This window comes from Aquarana catesbeiana, linkage group LG06, assembly GCF_042186555.1.
Source record: "Aquarana catesbeiana isolate 2022-GZ linkage group LG06, ASM4218655v1, whole genome shotgun sequence".
Lineage (NCBI taxonomy): Eukaryota > Metazoa > Chordata > Amphibia > Anura > Ranidae > Aquarana > Aquarana catesbeiana.
In genome coordinates, this window is record NC_133329.1 from 368,197,392 (window position 1) to 368,225,316 (window position 27,925).

General features: G+C 45.0%; 1 protein-coding gene across 1 annotated transcript in view; it reads right to left on the bottom strand.

Moving 5' to 3' along the window:
* LOC141147094 (protein mono-ADP-ribosyltransferase PARP15-like) overlaps positions 1-26,684 on the bottom strand; it is an 89,714-nt gene extending 63,030 nt beyond the window's left edge. The window contains exons 1-3 of the mRNA XM_073634192.1: positions 26,381-26,684; positions 9,325-9,481; positions 8,871-8,933 (exon numbers count right to left, since the gene is read on the bottom strand). Of these exons, the coding sequence (XP_073490293.1) occupies positions 8,871-8,933; positions 9,325-9,439 (178 nt within the window). The 5' untranslated portion in view covers positions 9,440-9,481; positions 26,381-26,684. The remainder of the gene's footprint in view (positions 1-8,870; positions 8,934-9,324; positions 9,482-26,380) is intronic.
* Positions 26,685-27,925: the final 1,241 nt, after the last annotated feature.

Sequence of the window (27,925 nt, forward strand, 5' to 3'; positions counted from 1 at the left end):
CTGTGCTCATTGGAACCTTCAATGCTGAAAAAATGTTTCAGTACCCATCACCAGATCTGTGCCTTAATACAATCCTGTCTCGGAGGTCTACAGACAATTCCTTGGACTTCATGGCTTGGTTTGTGTCCTGACATGCACTGTTAACTGTGGGACCTTATATAGACAGGTCTGTTCCTTTCCAAATCATGTCAAATCAACTGAATTTAAGACAGGTGGACTCCAATCAAGTTGTAGAAACATTTCAAGGATGATCAGTGGAAACAGGATGCACCTGAGCTCAATTTGAGTGTCATGACAATGGTTGTGAATACTTATGTACATGTGATTTTTTTTCATTTTTAATGAAGTTGCAAAGATTTCAAACAAACTTCTTTCATGTTGTCATTATGGAGTATTGTTTGTAGAACTTTGAGGAAAAAACTAAAGTTACTTACTGGTAACGTTCTTTCCCAGAGTCTTTCAGGACAGCCACCTGAGAGACCTTGGCTCCTCCCCTCTGTAGGAAACACCGCGCCAGCCTTCTATAAATTTACTCCTCCCCTGCTGGCTCCTCAGTTCTTTAAAGAGCACCTCCAGTCTGCTGGGGAGACACAAGAACATATGATACACATAATTAACTATATCACATTTCCTGTAAGGAAATCTTCATGTCTTACATTTGGGTGGGTACCCGGCTGTCCTGAAAGACTCCGGGAAAGAATGTTACCAGTAAGTAACTTCGTTTTTCCCCTAATCGTCTTTCAGGACAGCCACCTGAGAGGATAAACGAGCACTTACCCCTAGGGCGGGACCACGGCTTGTAAGACCTTGCGTCCAAAGGTCTGCTCTTTAGCCGCCCAGAGATCCACTCTATAGTGTCTTACAAAGGTGGCAAAGCTGGACCAGGTTGCCGCCTTACAAATCTGTTCCGGCGTTGCTCCAGCTCTCTCCGCCTGTGACGCTGCCATTGCCCTTGTGGAGTGTGCCCTGATACCCTCTGGGATCTGCATACCTCCTAACTTATAAGCCTATTCAATGACCTCTTTTAGCCATCTGGCTATGGTACGTCTTGAGGCCTTGTGCCCTTTCTTTGCTCCAGAACTTAAAATAAATAAGGAATCAGTCTTCCTAATCTCTCTGGTTGCCTGTAAATAATGTAAAACGCACCTCCTGACGTCTAAGTTATGAAACTTTACCTCTTGTTCCTTAGAGGGATTTGGACAGAACGAAGGTAACATAATTTCCTGGTCTCTGTGAAATTTCGAGGCCACTTTAGGCAGAAATCCCGGATCCATTCTAAAGATTATGCGATCCGGAAAAATCTGAAAAAAGGGGGGTCTGATTGATAGGGCCTTTATCTCACAGACCCTTTTGGCTGTAGTAATTGCTACCAGAAAGACTGCTTTAAGCGTCAGCATCTTTAGATTGCAATTATCTAATTGTTCAAAGGGGTCTGCTGTCATAGGTTACAGCACTAATGACAGATCCCACTTCGGAAAGACAGTACTTTGTATCGGTCTTTGTCTGCTCACAGATCTAAAGAGTCTGATTATCCATGGATTAGATGCTAATTTCTTCTCCTAGTAAACCGAAAGAGCTGACACTTGACTCTTTAATGTGCTAAGGCTTAGTCCTCTGTAGAAACTCTAAGACTGCCACTGAGCTTTGTGTATTGAAATTGTCTGTGCACCATCTGTTAAAGCACTTCCATACTTTCTGGTAGATGTTACGTGTCTCAACCTTTCTGCTCTTCAGCAATGTCTCTATTAGACGGCCTGAGAACCCTTTTGCTTCCAGCAGCTGCTCCTCAGATACCATGCTGCCAAGTTCCACCTTTCCACTTGGGGGCAGTGTACTGACCCCTGGGAGAGTAGATGTTCCTGGATTGGTAATAACCAGGGGGTTCTACCGCAAGTTCTTTGAGCATAGAGAACCACGGTCTCCTGGGCCAGTGAGGTGCTATGAGAATTAGTGTTGTATTCTCTGTACGTAATTTCCTTATTACCGCTGGTAGTAGTACTGATGGGGGAAAAGCATAGCATTTGTTGAATGCCCACCTCTGTGCTAACGTGTCTACCCCGCTCCGTCCTATCTTTTCAGGGAGAAGAACGCTCTGACCTTTCTGTTTTCCTTTGAGGCAAACAAGTCCACCAGAGGTATTCCCCATTTTTTGAGCAATCTGCTCGAATACCTCTTGTTTTAGTACCCAATCGCCTTCTTTCACTTTTTTCCTGCTGAGGAAATCTGCCACTTTGTTTAAATCCCCTTTCAAGTGAACTACTGAACATGAGAGTATGTTTTCCTCTCCCCATTTCAAGATTTCCTCTGCTAAATTCCACAGGGTTCCACTTTTTGTTCCCCCCTGTTTGTTTATGTAGGTGATCACCGACGAATTGTCGATTCTGACCTGCAAATGATGTCCTCTCAACTCTTTCTGGAAGGTTTGAAGTGCAAACCATACTGCTTTCAATTCCTTCCAGTTGGATGATCTCATCCTCTCCTCCTTTTCCCAAGTCCCTTGAGTTATCTGAGAGCCTAGATGTGCTCCCCACCCTACGCCCCTTGCATCTGTGGTCAAGATTTGTGTAATGGGTAGGTTCCACAACCGTCCTCTGTTCACATTTCCCGTTATCCTCCACCACCATAAAGTTCTTTTTGTTGGTATTAGAACTTTGGTATCTAAGGACTCCTGCTTGTGGTCCCATATCTTTAACAGGAACATCTGCAGTGGTCGAAAATGCAGACCTGCCCACTGAACTGCTGGGATTGCAGATGTCAATAGACCCAGTGTTGACATTATCTGCCTTATAGCACATGGTAGACTGGCCTGCATAATCCTCACTTCTCTTTGAATTTTTTCTATTTTTTCCTTGGGTAGAAAAACTCTTTGTTGAGCTGAGTCTATAATATATCCCAGGTATATTATTTGTTGAGTGGGTTGTAGATTGGATTTCCCTAAATTTATCAACCCACCTAGACCCTCTAAGAATGTCTGTGTGTACTTGAGGTTTTCTAGTAACTTCCCGGGCGTTTCTGCGAACAGGAGATGGTCGTATAAATAGGCAATGATGAATATGCCTTTGACCCGTAATGGTGCCAGAGCTTTGGCCAGAATTTTTGTAAAAATTCTGGGTGAGGAGGAGAGGCCAAAGGGTAGAGCCTGAAATTGAAGGTGCATGATTTCCTTCTGTTTCTACTGCTAACCTTAGGAACTTCGGACACTCCTGGTGTATCGGAATGTGGAGGTACGCGTCCTTTAAGTCTAACTCTTGTAGGTTATGGACATATTTAGAGGTTTGAGGTTGAGGATCGGTCTGACTTTCCCTGAAGCTTTTTGTACGCCGAATATGTGGGAGTCGAAGCCCTGCCCTCTCTCTTCCTTTGGTACATTGGTGATTACTCGTTCTTTGAGCTCCTTTATGGATCTCATTAACCCTCTGGCCTTTTCCTTGTTCTTTGGAAGTTTGGTGGTGTATAATCTGTTTGGGGGTGATCTTGAAAACTCAAGACGATACCTTACCTTTATTGTCCTCAGAATAAACCTGTTGGAGGATATTCTTTCCCATTGTAGGAGGAAGGCCCCCAGTCTTCCTCCCACTGTGACTATCTTGTAATTTTTTGTTTTGGGTTTGCTCAGGAGGACAAAAAAAAAAAAAAAAAATCGCTCCTCCCTTGCCTTTCCCTCTCTGAACCAAAGGTTTTCTCTGATTATCCGCCTTGGGTGTTGTAAAACGGGATCTTGTACCCCCTCTTTGCCTCCTTTTATTCTGTTGTGGTTGACTCCAATTTGCTTTGAATTTTAATGGGAACGCTTTCTGTCTGCTGTACGGTCCAGCACTTTCTCCAACCCTGGCCCGAACAGCAGGTCCCCTTGTAAAGGGAATCCAGCAGAGTTTGGCTTTGGACGCGCAGTCCCCCTGCCATGTCTTTAGCCATAGGGCCCTTCTTGCGGAGTTGGTTAGTGCCGAAGATCTGGCTGCCATCCGAACCAGTTCTGCTGAAGCGTCTGCAATATATGCAATGCCTCGCAGAAGTGTGGGGAAAGAAGATAGGATCTGCTCTTTTGCAGTTCCCTCCTCAATGTGAGCCTGTATTTGATTCAACCAGAACTCTAAATTCTTAGCCACCACAGTGACTGCCATCGCTGGCTTTAGGCTTCCCACTGTCGAGTCCCATGACTTTTTTAATAAAGAGTCCATCCTTTTATCCATTGCCTCGGATAAGACCCCCATATCCTCAAATGCTAAATCCGTGTGCCTCGATATTTGTGAGAAAGCTGCATCTAATTTTGGTGTTTTGTTCCACACTGATGCTGGATCCTCTGAGAAGGGAAACCGTCTTTTTAAGGCTTTAGAAAAAAAATGCTTTTCTTTCTGGTTCCTGCCCTTCTTTCTTAATTGTCTCTATTAAGACCTCATGAACAGGAAATTTCTTCTTTTTCTGTTCTCCTAAGCCCTCATAAATCTTATCATGTAATGATAGAGGTTTCTTTTCCGTTTGTATACCTAGTGTGGTATAAATGGCCCCTAAAAGATGGTCAACCTCCTCTAATGAGAGTTTGTATCGGGATGGCTTTCTGGAATCCCCATCCAGAGTTTCACCCTCAGAATCTTGGGAGCCTGATGTTGCACTGTCAGGTTCCTCTTCCGCCTCCTCCCTAGGGGCTACTGAAGGACCTGCACTAGTGGAGGGTATTGCCTGCGACTTTGATAATGCTGCCTGTACCGGGGGAGGAGCAGTTTGAAGCTGCGGCATCTGAAAACCTTCAAAAAAGGTCTTAAATGATTCAAAAGTACTGGATAATTCTTTAACAGATGCTGCTAGCTCACTCTGCTCTGTGGAATGTTCTTGTACTAATTTACTGATACAAGCTTTACATAACGCTTTCCCCCAGGACTCTTTAAGGGTAGTTTTACAAGAGGGGCACCTTCTTTTTGAATTATGAGGGGCCCTGGTCTTGTCTGTTTTCTGAAACGACATAAGCAAAACACCCCACAGAGTTAATATTTATCACCCTCCACTGCACAATTGCAGGGGTGCAGGTATCTTCATACGGGCTTCCCTCACCAGGGGGCCTATGAACCACCTCCTGACACCGGAGGGTCCTTTACCCACCCCCGCCCCTTTTTTATCCCATTTGTAAAGGGAGGGGGGGGGGGGTCAGGGCAGGGGAGCTCCACTCTAGGTTCCCCTTACATTCACATGGCTGGAGTTGGTCTCTGCTGGAGCAGTATGGTCCGATCCCTCTGCGTCCGCCATTGCTTCCTTTGGTGTCACCTCTGGAGCCTCTGCTGTCAATACAGCATACACGGCTCCTCTCCAGCCCATGTCTGGCTCCTTTTCCTCGTTCGCGGCCGGAACTGGAAGCCACAAACCCGGAAGTGCACGCCCCCTCGGCCGGATATAACTTCACCTGCCACAGGCCGTACAGTCCCAATACCCGGTGTGATTTGCTTTCACACGCTGCTGAGGGCATGGGACTGCTGGACCCGCATTCCGCTCCACCGCACTGGGTGCTGAAAAGGTGCCCCCCCCGACCTCTACCTGCGCTCAGGGATGCGGGGGTGACATAAAGAACTCTCCTTGCCCAGGTTAGTGACATGCTGACTGCTGTGGGTCTTGAACACTGCACACTAATGTTCCCTGGTTTGTCCCAGGAGTCTCTACTCCTCTTTTTAGGACTTGCTGCCTGAGCCTCCTTGGCTCTCCTGGCTAGGTTCCTGTGGTGTCTCCCCTCTGGAGGAAACACAAACTGAGGAGCCAGCAGGGGAGGAGGAAATTTATAGAAGGCTGGCGCGGTGTTTCCTACAAAGGGGAGGAGCCAAGGTCTCTCAGGTGGCTGTCCTGAAAGACGATTAGGGGAAATAATTTTATTCATTTTGTAATAAGGCTGTAACGTAACAAAATGTGGAAAAAGTAAAGTGCTGTGAATACTTTCCGGATGGACTGTACTTACTAATAAACTCACCTGCCTGCTTGCAGTGTTATGTAGATTGTACTGCTCTTCTTGATTAGGCATCACATCGTGGTCAACATTTTAAGTGAATTTATGAGCAAAATAAAAGTTACACACAGTATGTGTTAATGCTCTCTCCAGATTTTATGATTGTGCATCTCCCCCAATAGGTTTCATTATCTGCAAATCTTGCCAGTAGATTTTTTCCCCCACTCCCTGTAACAGACCAAGCTGTCCAGGAAAAATAGCAGTTAGAGGGTTGAGACAGGGCATAATACACTGACGGGGTGCTTACAATAATCTGCTTTTATTTATGTGGCTTAAAATTCTTTCCAAAAAAAAAACCACCACTACTGTACAAAAAGATGGTATTGGGCTTTAATTTAATTTGTTTGCCTGTTACTTTAAATGTTTCTAAACCCAGAAACGTAGGTCCTTTTCACGCGATTGGCCGTCCGTTTTGCAGGAAGACCCGATCGGACCCTTCATTCACCGCTATAGAGAGGTGCATTTAATTTGACTTGTGTCTACCTCCAATCCGATCCGCAAAAAAAAAACAAAAAAAACCAAAAAAAACACACACACACAAAAACAAAAAAAAGACCGTTTACACTAGTGGTGCACCAAAATGAAAATTTAGTTGCCGAAACTGAAACTTCAGGATGCACTTGGCCGAACGGGAATTGACGGTTTTTTAAAAATATATATATTTTTATAAATAATTGTATTATATTCAATGCATCGATTCGATCATTAATGTATTGTCGGACATTATCAGCACCTTTTTGAAGCGGTGTTAAAAATCCTGCTTGCTGTATTTTTGGTGCAGATTTGGCAAACCAAAATTGTACCAAAATTGTACCCCCCCCCCTTTTGAAATGCATTTTTTCAGTCACATGACCTATGAAACACCATAAACAAGGTAAAATCGCATCAAAATCGCTGTAAAATCGTGGGCGCTTTCGGAAGCCATTATCGGCACTACACTGAAAACCATATTTTCAGTGGCCGAAAATTTCGCTGCATCATTAGTTTACACCTGACCACCCGTAGAGCAAAGCAGGCTGTCCTTGTCCACTCTGCATAAGATGTGGTGGTTGTTTTCACCAAGCGATCCTGCCAGTTGTGTACTTCCTGTCCTAGGGGAAAACACTTACTTTAGTGTATCTATACAGCAGCAACATTACATTTTCACCCTAAGACAGGACTACAGAAACCCCCCCCCCCCCCCCCCCAAATTTCCATAACACAGGGGACAAATTCTAATGAAACAGCATTTGGCATCCCGAACAGAAGAAGAGGTATTTGCGCTCTTGTTTTACAGATATGGGTTTTTTTTACGAAAGGCAAATCCACTTTGCACTGCAAGTGCACTTGGAAGTGCAGTCGCTGTTATGCCGCGTACACACGACCGGACTTTACGGCATACTTGGTTCGGCGGACTGGAGTCCGTCGGACAATTCGATCGTGTGTGGGCTCCAGAGGACTTTTTTTCCCCAAATGCTCGACGGACCTAGAAATGAAACATGTTTCAAATCTTTTAGACGGACTCGAGTCCGGTCAAAGTCCGCTCGTCTGTATGCTAGTCCGACTGACTAAAACCAACGCTAGGGCAGCTATTGGTTGCTGGCTACGAACTTCCTTGTTTTAGTCTGGTCGTACGTCATCACGTACGAATCCGTTGGACTTTGGTTGATCGTGTGTAGGCAAGTCTGTTCGTTCGGAAAGTCTGTCGAAAAGCCTGCAGGACAAAGTCTGCCGTAAAGTCCGCTCGTGTGTACGCGGCATAAGGCTTCATATACACGGGACGTTGTTCAACCTCTCCTGAAAGATTTAACTCGACAGCTAGAACCTGGCTTCTAAAAACGGCCGTTTAGCCACATTTACATGCCGCGTTTAGCCGCGTTTGCGTCTAGAAGCGTTTGAAAAAAAAATTTTTTTTTTTTTCAAAATAGCCAAAAATGAAAAACGCCTGTAAACGAAACGCTGCTAAACGTGAGTTGCCGTGTTTGGCGTTTTGAAATGCCTCTAAAACACAGCTTCTGAACGCATTCTTTTGGGTTCCAAAAAAAGCCTCTAAACACAACTGCCTAGAAATGACTATAAAACGAACCTATGTACATGTACTGATAAGATAACAGAGGAGAGTTCAGGAGCAGTTGAAAAAAATGCCCAACTGCTCCTAAACTTCTGTTTACCAACAGCAGTGTACATGAGGCCTAAATCTGAGGGGAAGCTCTGCTGATTTTATCATCCAATCACGTGCAAGATAAAATGCTGTTTTTTATTTTCCTTGCATGTCCCCCTCGGATCTACAGCAACTGCACTTTCAGTGTACTTTCAAGTGCACTTGTAGTGCAAAGTGGATTTAACCTTAGTAAATAACCCTCATCGTTTTTCGTTTTCATGGTCAACTTTCATTTAGCGACAGGATCCCAAACCAGATGGTAAATGATCAATCTCAAGAGTTCATACTGCAGACATGCATTGACAGATTAGACAATGTGCACGCTTGTGCCTATGGAGGAAGAAGAGGGCACACTCTGCAAATATCCCTTGGTGGGAAACCCAATCCAGCCAATCTACTGAGGATGGCGTAGGCTTATAGACACAGATTTGTTCCCCAATCCATCTGTTAATATCAGATAAGGAAAACGTTCTTAGGTTTGTAATGTTAATTTCAGGTGCAGTCCTGGAGCCATGGTTTGGGTTTCTGAAGCAGCCTGGACCTTTGTTTGGCTCCCAGGCAGGTCTCGAGTTGAAGCTTACCTGCCAGAATTACTCCAGAGTGGGAGGTAGAAAATACGGAGCATTGGTTATCCTCAGGACAAGTTTGTGAAAGTCAATACTGTACACAGAATGTTTTTACAAAAACTCTGCCTATAAATACTGTAATTTCTAATACATTAGAGATGAATTAACATGTAGTTCTTACATAAACGTGCACATTCTGCCTTTACCATAGGTCCTGCTGATGCGAGAATATGTTTGGATACACCTAGAAACGTAGAAAGAAAATAGAATCCAATTAGAGTTTAAACACTTAGTTATTAGATTTATGGGTCAGTCCACTCAAAAGTCATATTTAAGTTATAGGTAGATCATGGTGGGCTGAGTCAGCCCCCGGCTTCTTACAGATCTTATGATGAACCAACACTGATCTTGACAAAATTACCAAATATGTTTTGCCCACCTAAAAGGTTTGGAACAGCTTTCGTTTTAATTGGGAACATCATCAATACGTTTTCTTTTGATCTCTTATAAGTATACATTTTATAAAAGCCCACTTATCCTTGGGCTTCACAATAGTCAGGGGCGCAGGTTTAAGCTATAAATAAAATTACTACTCAGAAGAATGTATGAAATTAGTAATGATTGGAAATGCTTACCAAAGTCTTGATCCAATGTTGCATTAGTTAGATTAACAATGGCATCTGTACTTTCAAAAGTGATGTCACCTAATTTTATTTCCACAGAGGTGTCACCTACAACAACCTCATTCATAATGGAGGTCAACCCAAGGCCTTTGTGCTCACACCTGGAACTCTTCAGAAAAAGACATTGTATTAATACCATAAAAATGGTCACAGCATCATTTAAAATGAACCATATGTGTTTTCCATAAATTCCTTATTTAATAAAAAAAAAAAGCATATATTTAAAAAACACACCAATGTAAAATTAACACTTTTTAAATCTATATATACACACCAGCTTCCAAACAAAACACCTCTGGTTCTTCAACATAAATTAAATACATACATACATATACACACACACCTGCTCAATGCTAGGCTCCTGCAGACTCTTTCTCCGGCTTCATGTCCCTAAAGTGGTAAAGGCTGTCATTTGAAGAGCTACATGAAGTGTCAATGGATTATGACTGCAGCGATTATTGCACTTGTGTTCCATTGAGAACTACAGGTCCACCTGCCGCAGTGGAGGACGGCACCTGTAGTTCATTCACAGGTCTCCAAGGTAACCAGAGGGGTCTTCTTATAAATCATTTGTTGGACAAATGTCACAAGCATTCATCCATTCAAGGAGATCCCAGTTGCAGTGGGTTTCTGTCAAAACCATGTACCCGCTCCCTCCCCCCCAAGAAAAAAAAATATGGCAAACGTAAAAGGGGGTTGGGGGGGGGGGTGTGGGGTAGAAGAAAGAGCAGAGCTTCCACTATTGGGTGAACCTTCGCTTTAACCAGGTTTACATGAAGCCCTAAGGTTCCTCCAGAGGTTGCTGCTAAGGGTTCTTTGAGCTTCGACTGATTGATCTTCAATTTAATGATGCGTGTATAGTTCCTGGACCAACACCACATGGCACAGCTAGAAACATGAGTTGGGACATGTTGCTTTGAAGTATGTGCATAGGCAAGATCTACAAATGCTGCAATTGCTGAACAATACCTGATGAACTTGCAGTCAGCTCCTAGCTTCCTGTAGTGGACTGACAATGCAGTCACTGCTGCACTAGCAGCCGGGGGGGGTTAATAGTGAGCAGTTGGTATGAGATGGGAGCGAGTGCCGAGAATGTAAAGGAGGGGTTACAGTTAAAGTGGTTCTAAAGATTGTAAGCTCTAGCGAGCAAGGCCCTCTGATTCCTCTTATACCAAATTGTAATGTAACTGTAATGTCTGCCTTCATTTTGTTAAGCGCTGCACAAACTGTTGGCGCTATATAAATCCTGTATAATAATAATAATAATAGTAAAGTCAAATAGTTTTTTTACCTATGCATGAAGGTGAAACACCTTTCAGCTTTAGTTTCTTCTTCACCCCCATACATGAATACTCACCTGTATCGATCCAGCGCTGTGCACATCTACAGGTCTTCGCTCCCCTTTCCTCTCTCTCAGGCTTGGCTGAGAGCAGCAGGAGCCATCAGTCAGTCAAAATCGAGTGAGCAGGAGGCAGGCCGAGTGTGTCAATGGACACACAAATCACGGCTCTAGATTGAGCCTGCATGTGCGCCACCAAAGGAAGTGGCTCCTATGGTGGCACACAAAGGGGAGGAGCCAAGAGTGTGGGCAGGGGACCCCAGAAGAGGAGGTTCAGGACCGCTCTGTGCAATACCTTTGCATAAAGCAGGTAAGTATAACTTTTTATTTTAGTAAGGAAAAAATATATATTTTTTTAACCTTACGGTTATGAAAATAAGAAGGATGTACTAACATAGTACAGCAGTTGTGAATTGACAGTGGTAGGGCTGACAGCACTGCTTGGAATTTCAGTGCATGGGGCAAACAAACTTCCCTGACTGCTAATCCACCCAATAAAATTGCAGCACTCTTCTCTCAGGCCCTGTTGCTAAAACAAGCTGCCAGATGTTGTATTCATTAGTTAAATCGAAGAAAGAAGGAAAAAGAAGAAAGAAGAGGAAAAAAGAAGGAAAAAAGAGGGAAAAAGAAGGAAAAAAGAAGGAAAAAGGAAAACCAAGAAAGAGGAAGGAAAAACATTAAATCTTTATATGTACCCATAAAAACTCTCCATGTCATGTGCAGTCTAAGAGAAAAAGACTATCAAGGTGATACCCAACACCCTCCAAACTTAGATCTACTTATCCTTCACATTCTGATACTTGTAGAAGAGGTCATTCTGCCTTTGGTACTACCCTTCATATCTGGTGGGATTGTGCACCAATCAAAAATATTTGGATTCTATTTACCTTATACCATAGAGTTCATCAACATAATAAAAATTCCCTTGAACTCAACATTGGTTCTACAATCTCTAATGCAAGCGGAAAGCTACATACAAAGATTCTTCATTTTTTGCTGTATGTCAACTGATTCACTGGAAATCTGAATTTCTTCTCTACCTGAATGACTGGAGACACTCATTGATATAACTCTGGAGAGTCTGGTGGCATCATAGCAATACCATTGAAAATGTTCATAAGACCTGGCTGGCAGGAATAACAAAGATTCCTAACAATTTAGGATTTTCTGATGCAGTCAAATAAAGAGGATTGCACTACAAATATTACACTGTAACATATTACATATGTTACAGAAGCAACTAGTATCACATAGATGTTAACATAACAGTTAACCTAAATAGAACACAGTACAGGAAAATTGAGTACAGTATAGGATTGATAGTCGGATGAGTGTGTAATGGTTGGTAGGCAGTTTGGTGTTTATTTGGTGTCTCACTAGTAGGTAAGTGATAGAAGTGGTATAAGTGGTCTTGTTTTCTTAACCGCCTGAAGCATCGAGATTAGGGTGTGAATATTGTGGTAGGAGTGTGTCTGAGTAGAGTATCGCGCTTCTGGTTGTGCAGAGTAGCGTTCAGGGGTGGTTTGAAGGAAAGTTTGGGGTAGATGGAGTGGTAGGGAGGGGTATTGAGAGTAAGAAGTGGAAGTTGGGGAAAGGGGGGGTGGAAAAAGGAGGCGGAGGGGGTGGATTGGGTACCATCTCTCTCTCTCCCTCCGTGGGGGTGGGTATATGGAGGTTAGGATCGTGAGACACGAGTTTAGAGATTCTGTGCTTTAGATGTGCATTATGGTGGCTGTTAGGTAAGGGGTTGATGTCGGGGCTTTTTAGAGTGGGAGGTCTCCTGAAGTGTATGCTTGCGGTGCATTAGGGGTCGTCAGGTTGTGGTATTCTGTCGTTGTTAGAAAGTGAGTCCAACAGGCTCATTTGGAGGAAAATTTTGTGGGTGTGTTGTTGGCTATGCAGAGGATTCGTTCCATTTCTGTTGTTTTGGCTATTCTAGAAAGCCATTCTTTGGTAGAGGGGGTGTGTGAAGTTTCCCAGTGGATTGGTATGCATTGTTTGGCTGTGTTTACCATGTACATGGCAAGGGATTTGAAGTATCGATTGTTTGTGGAAGAGGAGTAGTGTAAGAGGAATTGGGCTGGTGTGAACTCAAGTGTATATGTGGTAACCTTGGCGATGATGCGGTGGATCTCGGACCAGAACGATTGGATTTTGGGGCAGCTCCAAAAAATGTGTTGGATAGATCCTTTATCACTTCGGCATCTCCAACATGTATCTGGGAGATCTGGTTGGTATTTGTGGGTCAGTGCAGGGGTGCAGTACCAACGTGTTAGGATTTTGTATCCATTTTCTTGTGTAGTGGTGTTAACCGATACTTTGTGTATAGTCAGGAAAATTTGTTCCCAGTCTTCAGGGGTAAGTGATAGAGAGAGTTCCTCCTCCCAAGTCAAGCATGCCTTGCTCGTATTTGGGGAAATGTTTGTGAATAGGAAAGAGTGCGTTACCGAGATTAGGTGGCGTTGGGGACTTTATGTTAGACATAGAGATTCAAAAGGGGATAGGGGTCTAGAGACCTTAAATTCACTATCTGAGCGAGCTTGACAGGAAGTCAGCAAAGTGTAGTTCCAGGGGGAGATGAGGGGCCATCATCATCAGAGGATGATTTGTCGTATGGTAGGAGTTTACCTTGTTTATAGAAATGGTATGCTAAAGCGTTTTTGTGGGGCCATGAGTTCTTTAAGAAGTTGCTATGCAATCCAGGTGGAAAGTCTGGGTTAAGATGTACTGGCGTGAGAGGGCTAGGTGTTGATGATAATGATGTCAGTTTACAGGAATCTTGGAAACTTCTAAGTGTTGGACTAATGAGGGGGTGAAGGAGGGTGTCGATCGGAATGTGATTGTGGAGTGCCCATGGTAATAAGTAAAGCGAGAGTGGGGTAAAGGTAGCCTCGAGGTGGACCCAGTCTTTGATTTCATTGTGGATGTTCCAATCTATTATTCTGGTGAGCTGGCATGCTCGGTATCAGGAAGGCCCATCCCACCCTTAGGCTTGGGTAGAGAGAGGTGCTGATAGCTGATTCTGGGTTTCCGGTCTGTCCAGAGGAAGCGTGTGCAGAGACTTTTGTAACTTTGAAAAAAAGTAGTGGGTATGTGGATTGGTGCCGCTTGCATAATGTATAGGAGGTGGGGCAAAGCGTTCATTTTTAGAATGGCCGCTCTGCCAAACCAGGAGAAGATGGGTTTGTGCCATCGTTTGAAGTCATTGGTGAGGTTTTGTAAGATGGGGAGGTAGTTTTTACTGTATAGGTCTTTAAGACGTTGGGTGAGTTGAATTCCTAGATAAGTTATGTGATCTTTCTTCCGCTGGAAGGGAAAGTTGCTCTTATATTGGGTCACTAGTCTGCTCAGAAGAGAGACGTTTAGGTCATAGGATTTGAAGAAATTTATCTTAAGGTTGGAGATTATTTTAAATTGGTGGAATTATTTTAAGAGGTTGGGGAGGGAGGTATGTGGGTCGGTAAGAAATCGGAAAATGTCGTCTGCAAAAGCCGCTAGCTTGTATTCTTTATTAGTGGTTTGTACTCCTCCGATATCTGGGTTGTTTCGTAGGCATTGCAAGAAGGGTTCTAAGGTGAGCACGAAAAGAATTGGGGAGAGAGGGCAGCCTTGCCTCGTGCCATTACGAATGGAGAAGGCATTTGACAGGAAGCAATTAATTCGGACTCGTGCTACTGGATTGGAGTATAAAGCCATTATAGAGCTTAATAGGTGACATCCTACACCCAGAGATTTAAGAACCACTTCCATGTAGTCCCAGGCTACCCTGTCAAACACCTTCTCTGCGTCCAGAGAGAGGAAGAAACCTGCTGTATTGGTAGATGTCAGAAAGTGGTGAAGGTTAATTGCTTTAATGGTGTTATCCCTGGCTTCTCTGCCAGGGATAAAGCCCACTTGGTTGCGATCAATAATGCGAGAAAGGAGGGGGAGCAAGCAGTTTGCTATAATTTTGGCGGAGATTTTGACGTCAAGATTCAGAAGGGATATCGGTCTGTAGTTTGCCGCTTGTGTGGGGTCTTTTCCTTCTTTGGGAATAACTGAGATATGAGCTTCCAGCATAGGAGGGGGTGAGTGGGTGATCTGGAGATAGAAAATTGAATGCTTTGAGGTAGGGGATGTGTAGTATTTCTGTGAATGTTTTGTAGTATACTGCCGAAAGGCCGTCAGGGCCAGGTCCCATTCAAGTTTGGAAATGGGGAGGTCTAGCTGGGCTGTGGTTTCTGGGAAGAGCAATCTAGGGCAATGGGCGTGTAGGAAGTTGTCAATGAGGGTCGGCCTAGGTGAAGATCCTGTTTGCTGTGGTTCTGAGGTTTTTAGATTGTATAGGTTCGAGTAGAAATATTTGAATTCTTGTGCAATATCTGGGTTACTCTGAAGTGTATTCCCTTTAGGGGTTTTTAATTGGTGGACAGTTGCTCTGGTCCATTTAGCGCGTAAAGCCTGTGCTAGTAAGTGACCACTTTTGTTGCTGTGCTCATAAAAGAGCTTCTGTGAGAAAACATGTTTTCTTCTGGTCTTTTGATCAAGTATCTCTAAGAGATTTTTCCGCGTCTCAGTGAGTTCCTCAAAGGTATGTTGGGCTAGGTCGCGTTTATGTTTCCTTTCAAGTACTTGTATTTTAGCAAGTAGGTCATTCATTCATTTCTGTTTGTCGCGCTTTATAGACGAAGCAAGGGAGATGAGATACCCTCATATCAGGCACTTATGTGATTCCCATAGGGTTAATGGAGAAGTGTCAGGGGTGTCATTGTCCTGGAAGTAATTGGTGATGGTCGTCTTTAGCTTGCTTACTCTGTCTTTGTCTGTTAATATGTTAGGATCAAGTCTCCATATTTTAGTACTGTGAGTGGTCAGAGGAAAGGTTATTCGGAGGGTGATCGGGTGGTGGTCAGAGACAGTCATGGGTTCAATTGAGGAGGTAGACAAGAGAGGTAGGTCTTGCTGGCTTATGAAGACGTAGACTAAACGGGTGTATTTATTGTGAGGAGCAGAGAAGAAAGTTTAATCTTTGACTTGGGGGTGCAGGGTTCTCCATGTATCATGAAGGGCGAGTTCCTGCAAAGATGGTCTGATTTGTCTTAATGCACGGAATGGGAGATGGGAGGTGCCTGTGGAGGAATCGAGGATGGGATTAAGAGGAATGTTAAAGTCACCCCCTAAGCTTAAAATTCCGGATTGAAAGGTGGTGAGTAGGCGGGCAACCGATCTGAAGAACGGGACCTGTGATGTGTTTGGACTGTATATATTGGCCAGTGTAATAGGTTTATTCCATAGCGTACCCTTCAGGAAAATGTATTGCCCTTGGTCGTCTGCTAAGGTGTCCGATAATTGAAAGGGGAGATTTTTAGCTAGCAGTATGGAGGTCCCTTTTGTTTTGGAAGTTGGAGTAGTTGCATGGAAGGCTAGTGGGTAGCTATTGTTTTCAAGTTTGGGAATGGAGTTTGCTTTAAAATGGGTTTCCTGTAAGAACACGATGTCCGCCTTCATGTTGTGCATGCTGGTTAGTACTTGGGACCTTTTTTCAGGCTTGTTAAGTCCTTTCGTGTTTAGGGATACAATTTTAAGTGATAAAAGGTGTGGATGTGGATTGGTGGGAGGACATGGTTGATGTCATATGTAGTGTGAGGGTCAGATATTTACAAAGTATGGATTTGGGGCGGTGTTTAACCTCAGTGGTTAGGAAAATGTTGAATTAGGAGGGAGAAAGAGATGTGTGAGCAGTTAAGGGGGAGGGTGAGTTGAGTTGAAATGGGGGTGGGCGAGGGGATAGAGGAGTGTTGGGCGGAGAAGAAAGGGGATAGGGTGGAAGGTAGGGATGGGTAGGGGAGAGTAGGAGGAGGGGGCGGGGTTGTGAATCTGGGAGGTAAGTATTTAGACCAGTTAGCTTACCTTTGATAGAGGGGGTGTCTGGAATGGGTCAGCAGGGACTACCTGAGTTTGCTGGGTGAGGGGGTGGTAGGTAAGGGTCTCAAGGTGGTTGAGGTCTCAGCTACCTGTGAGGTCTATGGTGCTAATGTGGAGGTATATAGCTGGGATATGTGGCATAGATGATAGGAGATCAAAGGAATGTAAATTCAAAAATCGGAGAGGCGTGTGGGCAATTTGGAGGGATGGGTCAAGAGATAGATTTTAGGCTGGTAATGGTGTTGTTGTATTGGCGAGTTAATGGTTAATAGTTGGATAAACGTGTGAGGAGTTTAGACGTTTTAGGTGGTGAGTGGAGGGGGGATATTAGAGAGGAAGATGTTTGACATGAGAAGACGTGTCTTGATTAGAGAAGGGTACTTTTAAGGATGCCTGGGAAGTGGGCTGTCAGGGATTGTATGGCAAAGGGTTCACCTCTTCAGGTGTGAGCGAGGTAAAAATAAGGCAAGCACTTTATTATTGTATACTTAACATTGCTAGGAACATGAACAGAAAAACCTAGAAACATAAAAATATTAAAACATATAAGAGTCTGAATCATTGGTAACCGGTCATAACTTGCAATGGTGATAAGGAGAGGTCCTGCAGGTGGGCCTGTAGATATCTAAGTCTCCCAAAAGAGCAAAGATGGAACGGCCTGATTGAATTACTATTTGATTCGGGTATAATATCTGTGGCTGAAGTTGCTTTGCATAGTGCATGGACGATATAGAGAGTGGTGGTATGTGTTAGGCTTTATCTTACCGGCATCCACCCTCATCCTGTTCAAGCACTCACTCTAATGAAAACAATACATATGAAAAGAACATAGATTCAAACATGTAATGGACTATACGCAGGCATAACAGTACAGTGCAAGCTATAGATCAAGGCATTTGGTTTGATTAAGAACAGAGAATTGCAATTGTGTATTAGGTACACTTATTATAGCAAGTGGTACTGTGCCAATTCACTCTAATGGAAAGTAGCACAGATATGAATAGGAGTAGGGGCAGGGGGGAGGGAGGTGGGAAGGCTAGTGAGGGTAAGAAAAGGTGGTAGGAGGGTGAGTAATTTACCCAAAAGGGTGAATATGTGGCCCAGTACAGTGGTCTCTTTAGAATTCCAAGATTTGAGAGGGGCATCGAGTAGTGGGGTTAAGGAGTCTTGCTTCCTAGTCCTCTCGATATTTCTTGCGTATTGTTCGGGAAAGGGGTTGTTGGCACTTGGTGTCGCTTGGTTCCTGATGCTTCTTTTAGTGTTCCCCGAGTTAGGGTTATATTTGCTGCAAGTTCCATAGTTGTGGAGAATTTGAAGGCTCATCAGAGGGGGGGAGGTGATCAAGCCTCGCAAGATGATTCAAGGCTGTAATAAATTGTAGGCTCCAATTATTGGGTAAGTTGGGAGGATGCAGATGTCGGGTTAGATACCCTTGTGGGGGTTGGAAGAAGAGTCTTGGGCAAAGCTTTATGAGGTTGTGCCTTAAGACATTGTGTACCGTTAGAAGCATGTGGGGTGAAGGGCGTCTCGTATTGGGTGGGCAGTTCAATTACAGAAGCACTAACCTTGATCCATAGAGAATATTCTGAATGTAGTAGTTGTCTTCTTTAAGCAGAAATCCGTGCTCGCCGATGAGCCGGGGATGCAGTTGGGCTATTATTTCTCGGAGAAAAAGAGGGGAGAGCGGGGCGGGACTTTGAATGAGACATGCAGTCAGCAGTGGTGGGTGCAAAAACCGGCATATTTAATGTAGATCATGATTAAAAATTCGTACAGTAAGATACATGATAAAACAGCAAAATTCATATATATACATATAGGAACATGAATTACATGACAGTATGTAGACGCTTATGCTACATTGACTGAGAAACTTCCTATTAGCTTGAATTTTGTGATAACAATGCAAATGTCCATACAAATGAAAAATACATGAAGACAATCTGTTTCAGCATTGCATGTACTATGGCTCTACGCGTTTTATTAAGTGTATTTCTCAGAGAGCCTTGTGCTGGTGGGGGATGGTATTATGGAGCCAGTGAGCGGCGGCAACTTGGATCTCTTTGTCCTGCTTCATGGACACCATCCATTGGGGTTGCGTTTCTTGTTGGCAGAAAGCGGAAGTCGCTATACCAGTCGGGAAGGTCGAACTTTGGTATCTCCAGAGCAGAGCAAAAATGGTCCAGGTCCTCAGGGACTCTTAAAGCTGCGGTGCGGCCTTGGTTCGATGCCGAAAGGCAAAAGGGGAACTTCCACCTGTATGCAATGGATCTGGCTTGTAGAAGATCCAGGAGGGGTCTCAACTATATGAACAAGGAAATCCCGGACTGCTGCACTATGAGAAACGATCATCTTTATTCCATGATAAAATCAACAAGAGTCATCAACACAGACAGGAGATAGCAATAGCTAATGCGTTTCACATACAAAGATGCCTACTCATAGGGGTCTCAACTCTCTTTCTTTGTAGGGTGATGTTAGAGAGATCTTGATATATTTTCACTTCTGCTCAGTGTGATATTATGCGCCCTCTGTTACGGGCTTTTCGCAGGATCTCTTCCTTTAGTGAAAAATTCACCAGGCAGCAAACTACGTCTCGAGGTGGGTCAGTGTTCCTCCCGTGAGGTCTGAGGGCTCTGTGTAGTCATTCAATCACAATTGGGGCATGCTGGGGCCTTTCCAGTATGTCATTGAATAGGGCTAAAGTAGTCTGGGTAAGTCTGTTGGGTTCAATGTTTTCTGGTAGTCCCCTCACTCTCAGATTGTGGCGTCTGCCACGGTTGTCCAAATCCTCTGTCGGTGCAGTTCTCGGAGATGTATGGCGTGGGACTCAGTGACCTGTTGTACCTGGCAAAGGGAAGCATTCATGGCGGGTGGCTGTATGCTCTACCTCCTCCACCCTGAGGTTAATTGCCTGTATATCTTTCATCAGGTCTGAGATCGCAGCTGACAGGGTATTCTTAATGTCAGCAGCGATCTCCTGCTTGTCATGCAGATTGAGAGTGCGGGTCTCACCAGTGCTTAGAGGAGCGGGGCAGTCCTGTGCTAAGCGTGGGCTTCTGCTCGGGGAGCGGGATCTCCTAGAGGGAGCCAACGTGGCGTCCATCTGCTGATGGGAGCGGACTAGCCCTGGAATGGTGCCGCTGAGCTGTGTTACCGGTTCGCTCGGTGCCCGGGATCTTGAAGCTGAAGCGCTGCGCTGTGTGTTGCTCGTCTCCTGTTGCGGGGAGCCTCCGTTTTAGTTGTATTGTGACCTCGGGTAGACGGAGCTCTGAAATTAGGCAGCCATCTCCGAGCCGTTCCAGACCATGCCCCCATCCCTCTCCTTTCATCTTACATATTAGCGGCTTTAGGCCGTGAACCTCACTTCTTGTTATGATGCTGAATACAATATCTTTAACCATCTTCTTGACAATTCTGTTTTAGACATGCTTTTGACCGACTATGGATGTATTTCACCTGCGTTTTGGAAGGTCAGTTTGAACAAACAGGCTGCCAGAAGAAGAGGGATCCAGTGGGGCAGACACTATGCTTGGGCTGAGCAGCTTCCGCCCATATGTTTGATCTCCGAACTGCAAATTCAAGTTAGGACTCATGCATATTTCAGCTTAAAGGAGCTCAAAGAAGGGGCTCCTACAAGCTTTTTGAGCTCTTATTTTTTCTGCCTGGAAACTCCACTCCATGTTAGCCAATGTGTCCATGCACACTATAGCTTTTTCAGGCGGCTTCAGGCATGTGCTCCTACAGACAGAAACCCCCTCCCCCAAACTTTTTTGAGAGGAGCTAGTGCCTCAAAGATCTCAAAAAAGCTCAAGAGCTCATAAAAGCTCAAATAAGCTCGAAAATGAGTAAAAACATTTGTTCCAGCTTTTTGTTTTGTTTATGCAGACGTAAGAAAATACTATATAGGAGGGGTTGAAAACAAATGCTAATGCTCAAAAAAGCTCAAAGAAGCTCAAAGGAGCTCTTAGGAGCATGCACAATGGCCTCTGCATATCTGCTCTGCTATGGCCAGAAAGTCCCTGACCTTGCGCGCCCCCCCCCCCCTTACGGGCAACCTCCGGATGCCCACTTGCCACTCCCTCTGTCGGTGCCTACGGAGAAAATCCTGTATCAACTCCTTTGCATGGATTTTCCCCTTGGGTTCCCAGGAGTTGTCCTCTGGACCATAACCCCTCCATTTTATGAGATATTGCAACTGGTTTCTCCTTCTCCTGCAGTTCAGAATATCCTATATCCTCATCAACCATTGACTAACACTGGTTCGGGTGGACCCAACCCTCTGTCAGGGAAGGGGTCCTGTATCTCAGGTTTCAGCAGTGCTACGTGAAAAACCAGGTGGATTCTAAATGACTCCGGAAAAGACAGTTCATACGATACCTTGTTTAATCTCTGTTTTACCGGAAAAGGACCCACAAACTTGGGCCAGCTTCTTTGATGGGCATGCCAGCCTGAGATTTGCTGTGGATAGCCTGTTTGAAGATTCAGATCCCCTCTCCTCCTCTTGTCGAACGCCCGCTTGTTATCCATCTGCGCCTTTGTCACTGCTTCATGTAGGATCTTGTTGTGACTGAGGAACTCCATTGTATTCTGTACTGCTGGAACTGAGGACTCAGAAACTAAATCAGGTAAAAAAGATACTTGGAAATTATAGTTTGCAAAAAATAGGGACTGTCCTGTGGCAGAATGGCTGGCATTATTATATGCAAACTCGGCCAGGGGCAAAAATGATTCCCAATTTATTCTGTACAAAGGACGTAAAACACCGGATGTACTGTTCCAGTGTCGGCTTTGTTCTCTCTGTTTGTCTGTATGTTTGAGGTAGGTATGCAGAGGACAAGGATAATTCAATCTTCAGGACCTCACGTAATGCTCTCCAAAACCATGAGGTGAACTGCGCCCCCCCGGTCAGATATTATGTTCACTGGAACCCCATGCAATCTCACAATCTCCTTAATAAAGACTCTGGCCATTTCCATGGCAGACGGATTATTCTTCAATGGTAGGAAGTGGGCCATCTTTGATAGCCCATCTACTACCACAAAGATTGCCTTGCATTCCTCTGATGGTAGGAGCTCTACGATAAAGTCCATTGCAATCATTTCCCATGGTCTATCGAGGACAGGTAGTGGTTTTAGTAACCCCCAAGCTCGGCAAGATGGAACAAGGAATTCACATAACTCCCGGAGAACCCTTCTAGATCTGGCCACCAGAAGGTACGACGTACCAAGTCTTGTCTTTATGATGCCGAAGTGACCTGCTAGTGGGTGATCATGAAGAAGTATTTGTATGAAAATCTGACTCTCCCGCCATCGTAACCCGCCTCTGGCTACCAAGGTCACCCGGGGGGGGGACTACTGATATATTAGTGGAGGCCTGGTTTAATCTGTGACAGCAGATTGGGTTTAAAAAGCAGAAAGTTACCTGCGGGTAAGATAGTATGTGATACTGCCGGTTCCCTTAGGTCATCCTACATCCTTGATAGTGCATCTGGCTTAACGTTCTTGGATCCCGGTCTGTACGTGATATGGAAGGTGAATCTTGTGAAGAACAGAGCCCACCAAGCTTGGTGTGGCCACAGCCATCAGGCAGATCGTAGATATTCTAAGTTTTTGTGATCCGTGTAGATCAGTATGAGGTGTGCTGTGCCTTTGAGTAGATATCTCCATTCTTCTAACGCTTTAATGGCGAGTAATTCTCGGTTACCCACATCATCATTTCTCTCTGCTGGGGAGAGTCGGCCGGAGAAGAAAGCTACAGGGTGCACCAGGTCCTTCAGCCCTTGGCGTTGTGACACCACCGCTCCTATTGCTGACTGAGGCATCTACTTCCAGGATGTAGGATAGTGCTGGGTTAGGGTGGCTTAAGATCTAAAAAAGAGAAAGAAGTTCCCTGTGGGGTTTTAAAGCAGCAATTGAGAGTCTCAAAAATTTGTTGTAAAAACTGAATACTTTTATTATCAAAGGAAAATACCATACAAGGGTTAAAACATGAGCTCTGGTTTACACTGTGCGAGACTATTAGATTGGGATAAAGGGGAAGGGTGGCTTAGGATAGGTGCAGAGATGAACAATTCCTTTAATATCTGGAACACTTCTTGTGCTTCTGTACGCCAGTTGAAGCACAGGTGCGACTTGGTTAACTGGGTGACGGGGGTTATGATAGCTGAGCACCCCTTGATGAATCTCCTATAGAAGTTGGCGAATCCTATGAATTCTTGTCGGTGGGTGCCGGCCAATCCAGTATGACGGAAACCTTTTGGGGGTCCATTTTGATTCCTGCTGGAGACATCATCAACCCCAAGAATTAGATATTCTCGCGTTCAAACTCACATTTCTCCAGTTTGGCGTAGAGCCTGTGTAGTCGAAGCAGGACACTTTTGACATGTCCCTGGTAGGTGTTCAGGGATAAGGAGAGATTAGGATATCGTCCAGATACATGATGACAAAGATGTCTAGAAAGTCCCGGAAAACATTGTTGATGAACTGCTGGACAGTGGCTGGCGAATTGCATATGCCAAGAGGGCATCACCAAAATTTCATAGTTGCCAAACCTGGTGCGAAAAGCTGTCTTCCACTCGCCCTTTCTCTGATGCGGACCAAGTTGTATGCTCCTCTTAGGTCCAGTTTGGTGAAGATGTTGCTGCTCTTAACTTTTGGAATAATTTGGGCATCAAGGGGAGAGGATAGCGGTTCTTGACAGTGATTTTATTCAGTTCTCTGTAATCGACACATGGGCGTAAGGATTGGTCTTTCTTGGTCACAAAGATTCCAGCTCCTGCGGGAGATGTGGACGGGCAAATTAATCCTTTCTTTAGATTCTTGTCCACGTACTCCCTTAGCACTCCTTGTTCCTTCTCAGATAGGGGGAAGATGTGCCTGAAGGGAATCTCAGCCCCAGGGAATAACTCCATGGGGCAGTCATATGGCGAGTCTGCCCCCTGTTTACTAAAAAACATCTTGGTGTTCCTCATAGGCCTTGGGTACAGGCTGACTTGTGTCCGGGTTGGAGTCCATACATAGTAAGGTGGTTGCGGCTTCAGAGGCCCTGGGGAAGCAGTGTTCTTGGCAGTATTGGGACTGAAACTTGAATTCTCCAGTGATCTAATCGATCTGGGGGTTATGGGCTCTGAGCCAGGGAAGGCCCAGGATGATGGGAAACAGTGGAGACTAAATATTATCCAAGCTTAGTAGTTCCTTATGCTGAGCTGGTGTAGTCACAGATAGGGGCCCTTTCTCCTGAGTGACTAGTCCTGATTTAATACAGGATCCGTCAGCCAGGTATACCGACAACCCCTGCGTCTTTGGTCATAATGGGAAGCGCTGCTATTTGGCAAAGATCAGCAGATGAAGCAGCTGCATGCCCCCGAATCAATAATGGCGTTGATCCATACTGTTCCGCTCGGAAGCTGAAAAGAGGAGAAGAACAAGATGAGTTGCTTTTCTTGACAAGTAAGACAGATGGGTTGGCAGTATCGTGTAGCACTTATGTAGTTTTGTTGGACAGGCGCGTACGTAATGGCCGGCCTCCCCGCAGTATAAGCACAGGTCCCTCTGTCTGCGCCGCAGTCGCTCTTCAGGAGATAATACAGGGCATATCAATCCAATTTGCATTGGTTCAGGCTCATTGCCGAGCTGGCAGAACTGGTATGCGTCATGGCTGGGTTGGACTGGGTGTGGTAAGCCGGAATTGAGGCTCTTGGTGTCATCCAGACAGGCCGATTGTATGGAGTGAACCTCACTGCCTGGGGCTCATGGAGCTGCTGGTCGATCTTGATTACCCTGGCAATTCAGGCCTCCAGGGTATTGGGTATACCGACCCAGGTGAACTCGTCCTTGAGGTTCTCAGAGAGGCCCAGACGTAATTAGTGTCACAGGGCTTCGTCATTCCACTGGGTGTCCGCACTTCAACATCTGAAAACTGAGACATAATCCTCAGCTGCTCGCCGACCCTGCTGAAGTGCGTGGAGGGCTGCTTCGGGGGGTCGTCTTATAGCTGCGCCACTGCGCTGAAAAAGGAAGACATCTCCTGAACCGGTGGATCACTCTTCTCCACTAACTGGTGGGTCCAGGACTGAGGTTCCCCTTGCAGGAGAATGATGATGAACCCAACTTTTGTGGCCTCCAGAGAAAAGGTTTGGGGTTGGAGCGCAAAATATAACTGGCAGGCGGTGCGGAGAGCACAGAACTTGCTCCGATCCCCGGAGAATCGTTCGGGTGTGGGAACCCGCGGACTGGTCAGAGAGCTGGGTGGGGTAGCTAGGGACTGTACCCGTTCTTTCAGCTGAGTATAACCCTCTTGCAGGGACTTGATGGCCTGTGTAAAAGCAGCAAGATGTTGGCAGATCTCCATAGGAGAGGGTCCTCTTGCAGGCTCCGTCATGGCTGCCTGATACTGTCACATACTGTACCTTGCTCATAGAGCCTGACGAGCAGAGGAAGGCCTCTCATACAGCCCTGGTTCAGGGACCACTGAGTTTGCAACAGCGGCCGCGAGAGCATGGTGAGGTAGGCGTGCTTGTGGTGTTCTCCGTAGCAGGGGGACACTTGTAGCAGCCATCAGAGGTAGGGGAGCTGCGGTTAGTGGTTGTGGATGCAGGCACTCATGGATGCAGGGGTGCTGCGGATGCAGGTAGGTTGCTGGTGCCGGGTACCACAGATGCAGGTACGTGGAGGCTGTAGCAAAGGGAGGAGACTGGTGCAGAGTCAGACAAGCCAGGTCAGATATGGAAGAATCAGGTACATCAGAGATATCAATAAGAATGGTCAAGTTCATGCAAAGGTTTGGAAACAGGGAATCCGGAGTCAAGACTGAAGAAAGGTCAAGCAAGTCGAGGTCAGGAATGGAGAGAATCGGAGGAGTCAGGAAGCCGGGTTACAATCAGATCAAGGGCAGCACTGGAAACCAGATACAGGGAGAAAGCTGCGGATCAGACAGCAAAGGCCCTAGTGCATCTGCCATCTCTATATACTGCAATTGGCGCCAATGCTAATGGGGCACGCATACACACGTATGTGCAAACGCGTTCGCTCGAACCCGTGGACATGCCTGCCAGGAAGGACATCATTGTAATTGTGCCCATGCATGCGCAATGGCCTCTGCACATCTGCTCTGCTATGGCCAACAAGACCCTGGACACCCCCAGAGACCTTTTCTGGAGCATGAAGGAGTCGGGAGGGGGAGGACCAACAGCCCAAGCCTTCCCTGCACAGAAGTGGAATTTATTTCCATAAAAAAGCCTAACAAAATCCTCAGCACCAGGCCCATGATGCTCTTAATCCGGCCCTGGTTTTAGGAACAGCAGACACACAACAGGATATGGTCAAAGGCTATGGGCAAGACATAGTAAATGGTCAGAGACTATGGGCATGTCACAAGAGATGTCAGACACTGTGGACATGCTGCAGGACTTGCTCAGAGACTACAAGTATGCTACAAGAGACTGTCAGAGACTGCATGCATGCTATAGAGTTGAGGGACGCACAAAAAGTGCCAAAGGGACGTAGGTTGGGCACCAAGGGGATCATATTTTGCCCAAGCTTCACCTTATTCAATAAAAGCTTTGCTATGTCAACAACCTCTAGTTTTTTTCAAGTAAATCAACTCTGGTATCTCAAAATATGAAAACCATGGAATCAGTATGAAAGCCAAGCATCTAGCATTCACCAAAGCAGCCCATATATTTCAGCCATCATGTCTACAAACAATAAAAAAAAAAAACGACATTTGACACATCATTACAAATATTGAATCTTCTAGACTTACTTTATCAGACAAACTACGTTAGGATATTTCTTTACTGGTGGATTTGTATCCCCAAGTAAGACACCAGTTTAGGGTGGATGGTCTTTATATTCTTGCTTCTCTCTATTCGTCTTGGTGGATATTTAAATTTGTGTTCTCAATTCTCTTGGGTATTTCCACAGTATAGATGACCTGTCTTATGATCCCCGTTTCACTTTCGTTTTCCAGCCCCGTTCATAAATAGACCCCGAGTTTTTCCAATTATGGTGGGTATTTGTAGGAGATGAGGTTGAGCAACAGCTGCATGATCTTATTACAGCCACAAAGTAATATGTAGAGATCTGCTTCCCTCTACTGTCTGAGTTTGTAAATGCCTGTGTAGTCCTCTTTTGGGGGAGAGTTATGAGAGAGGACTCTCCCCAAACAGAATATTGAACCTGTATGTAAATAAAAAGAACCAGAACCTTTGCTAAGTGGAAGAGTGGGATTGATAATAAAGTTAGCAGTGCCTCCACCCAGAGCAGGGCCTCTGAAGAGAGAGGATTCCCTTCCTGGGGATATTAACCCGTGTCTAATCAAAGTAATTGGGAGCAGAAGACCTATTGTAGCCAGCATATAACATTAAAGTGGTAATAAACCCAAAAGCAAACATTTATTAAATTTAAGCTTACCAATTTTTAAATGTAATGTTTTCTTTCTGAAGAAGCCCGATTTGGTTAAACGTGGGTTATAAACTCCACCATCATGTTCAGTGACGTCACTTCCGGGTATTCAAACGCAGACCCGTTCCAGTCACAAATTTTCAACTGCTGGAAATTCTCTATCCTGAGATTGCACATAATGCGAGTGCAAATTTGGCGGGGACTATCTTTTATACTGAGGATTAAGTAATACATTTTTGCATGATGAGTTCCTCTCTGTGTTTTTTTTATATATGTTACTGATCCATCTGGGGATGAATTTCTTGGAGTAGAGCAAAGGGACCAGAGCCGGTGATATTGGAGATGACAGTACGTGTTTTTCAACAAAACAAGTTCTTCTGCAAAATGTATAATTTAAGAGTGTAAAGACAAACCATTTACCACTGACAGGGGTGCTTACAATGATCAGATTTATATAAAACCTTTATCCCAAAAGGAACAAACTGCTATAAATGCAGTGTTAGCTGAGCTGTAGTTTCAATGTGTAAGTTTATGTAAATCTGCTAGTACATCTAACACGACCATCCCTACCCCCCCCCCCCCAGGCTAACAATGCGTCCCCTGTGCGCCTTCATCCATGGGGGGGGGGGTGGGGGGGGACTCTAATACAGGAGGTATGTTGCTGGCCAGATCACCAGGTGAAAACAGAGGGGAAATGGGCCTAAGAAAAACCAATGCAGCCACCACATCTGAGGATTGGTAATCTGCACTATAATACAATACATTTTTTATTTTGGGTTTATTACTGCTTTAACCATGAGTACATAGATACATACCAGTGCAAAGATACAAGCTTTATACAAGTAGAATGTTGTGGCAGAGGCCCATGAGGATGATGCAGCATCTGTCTTTGTGTCAGAGACCT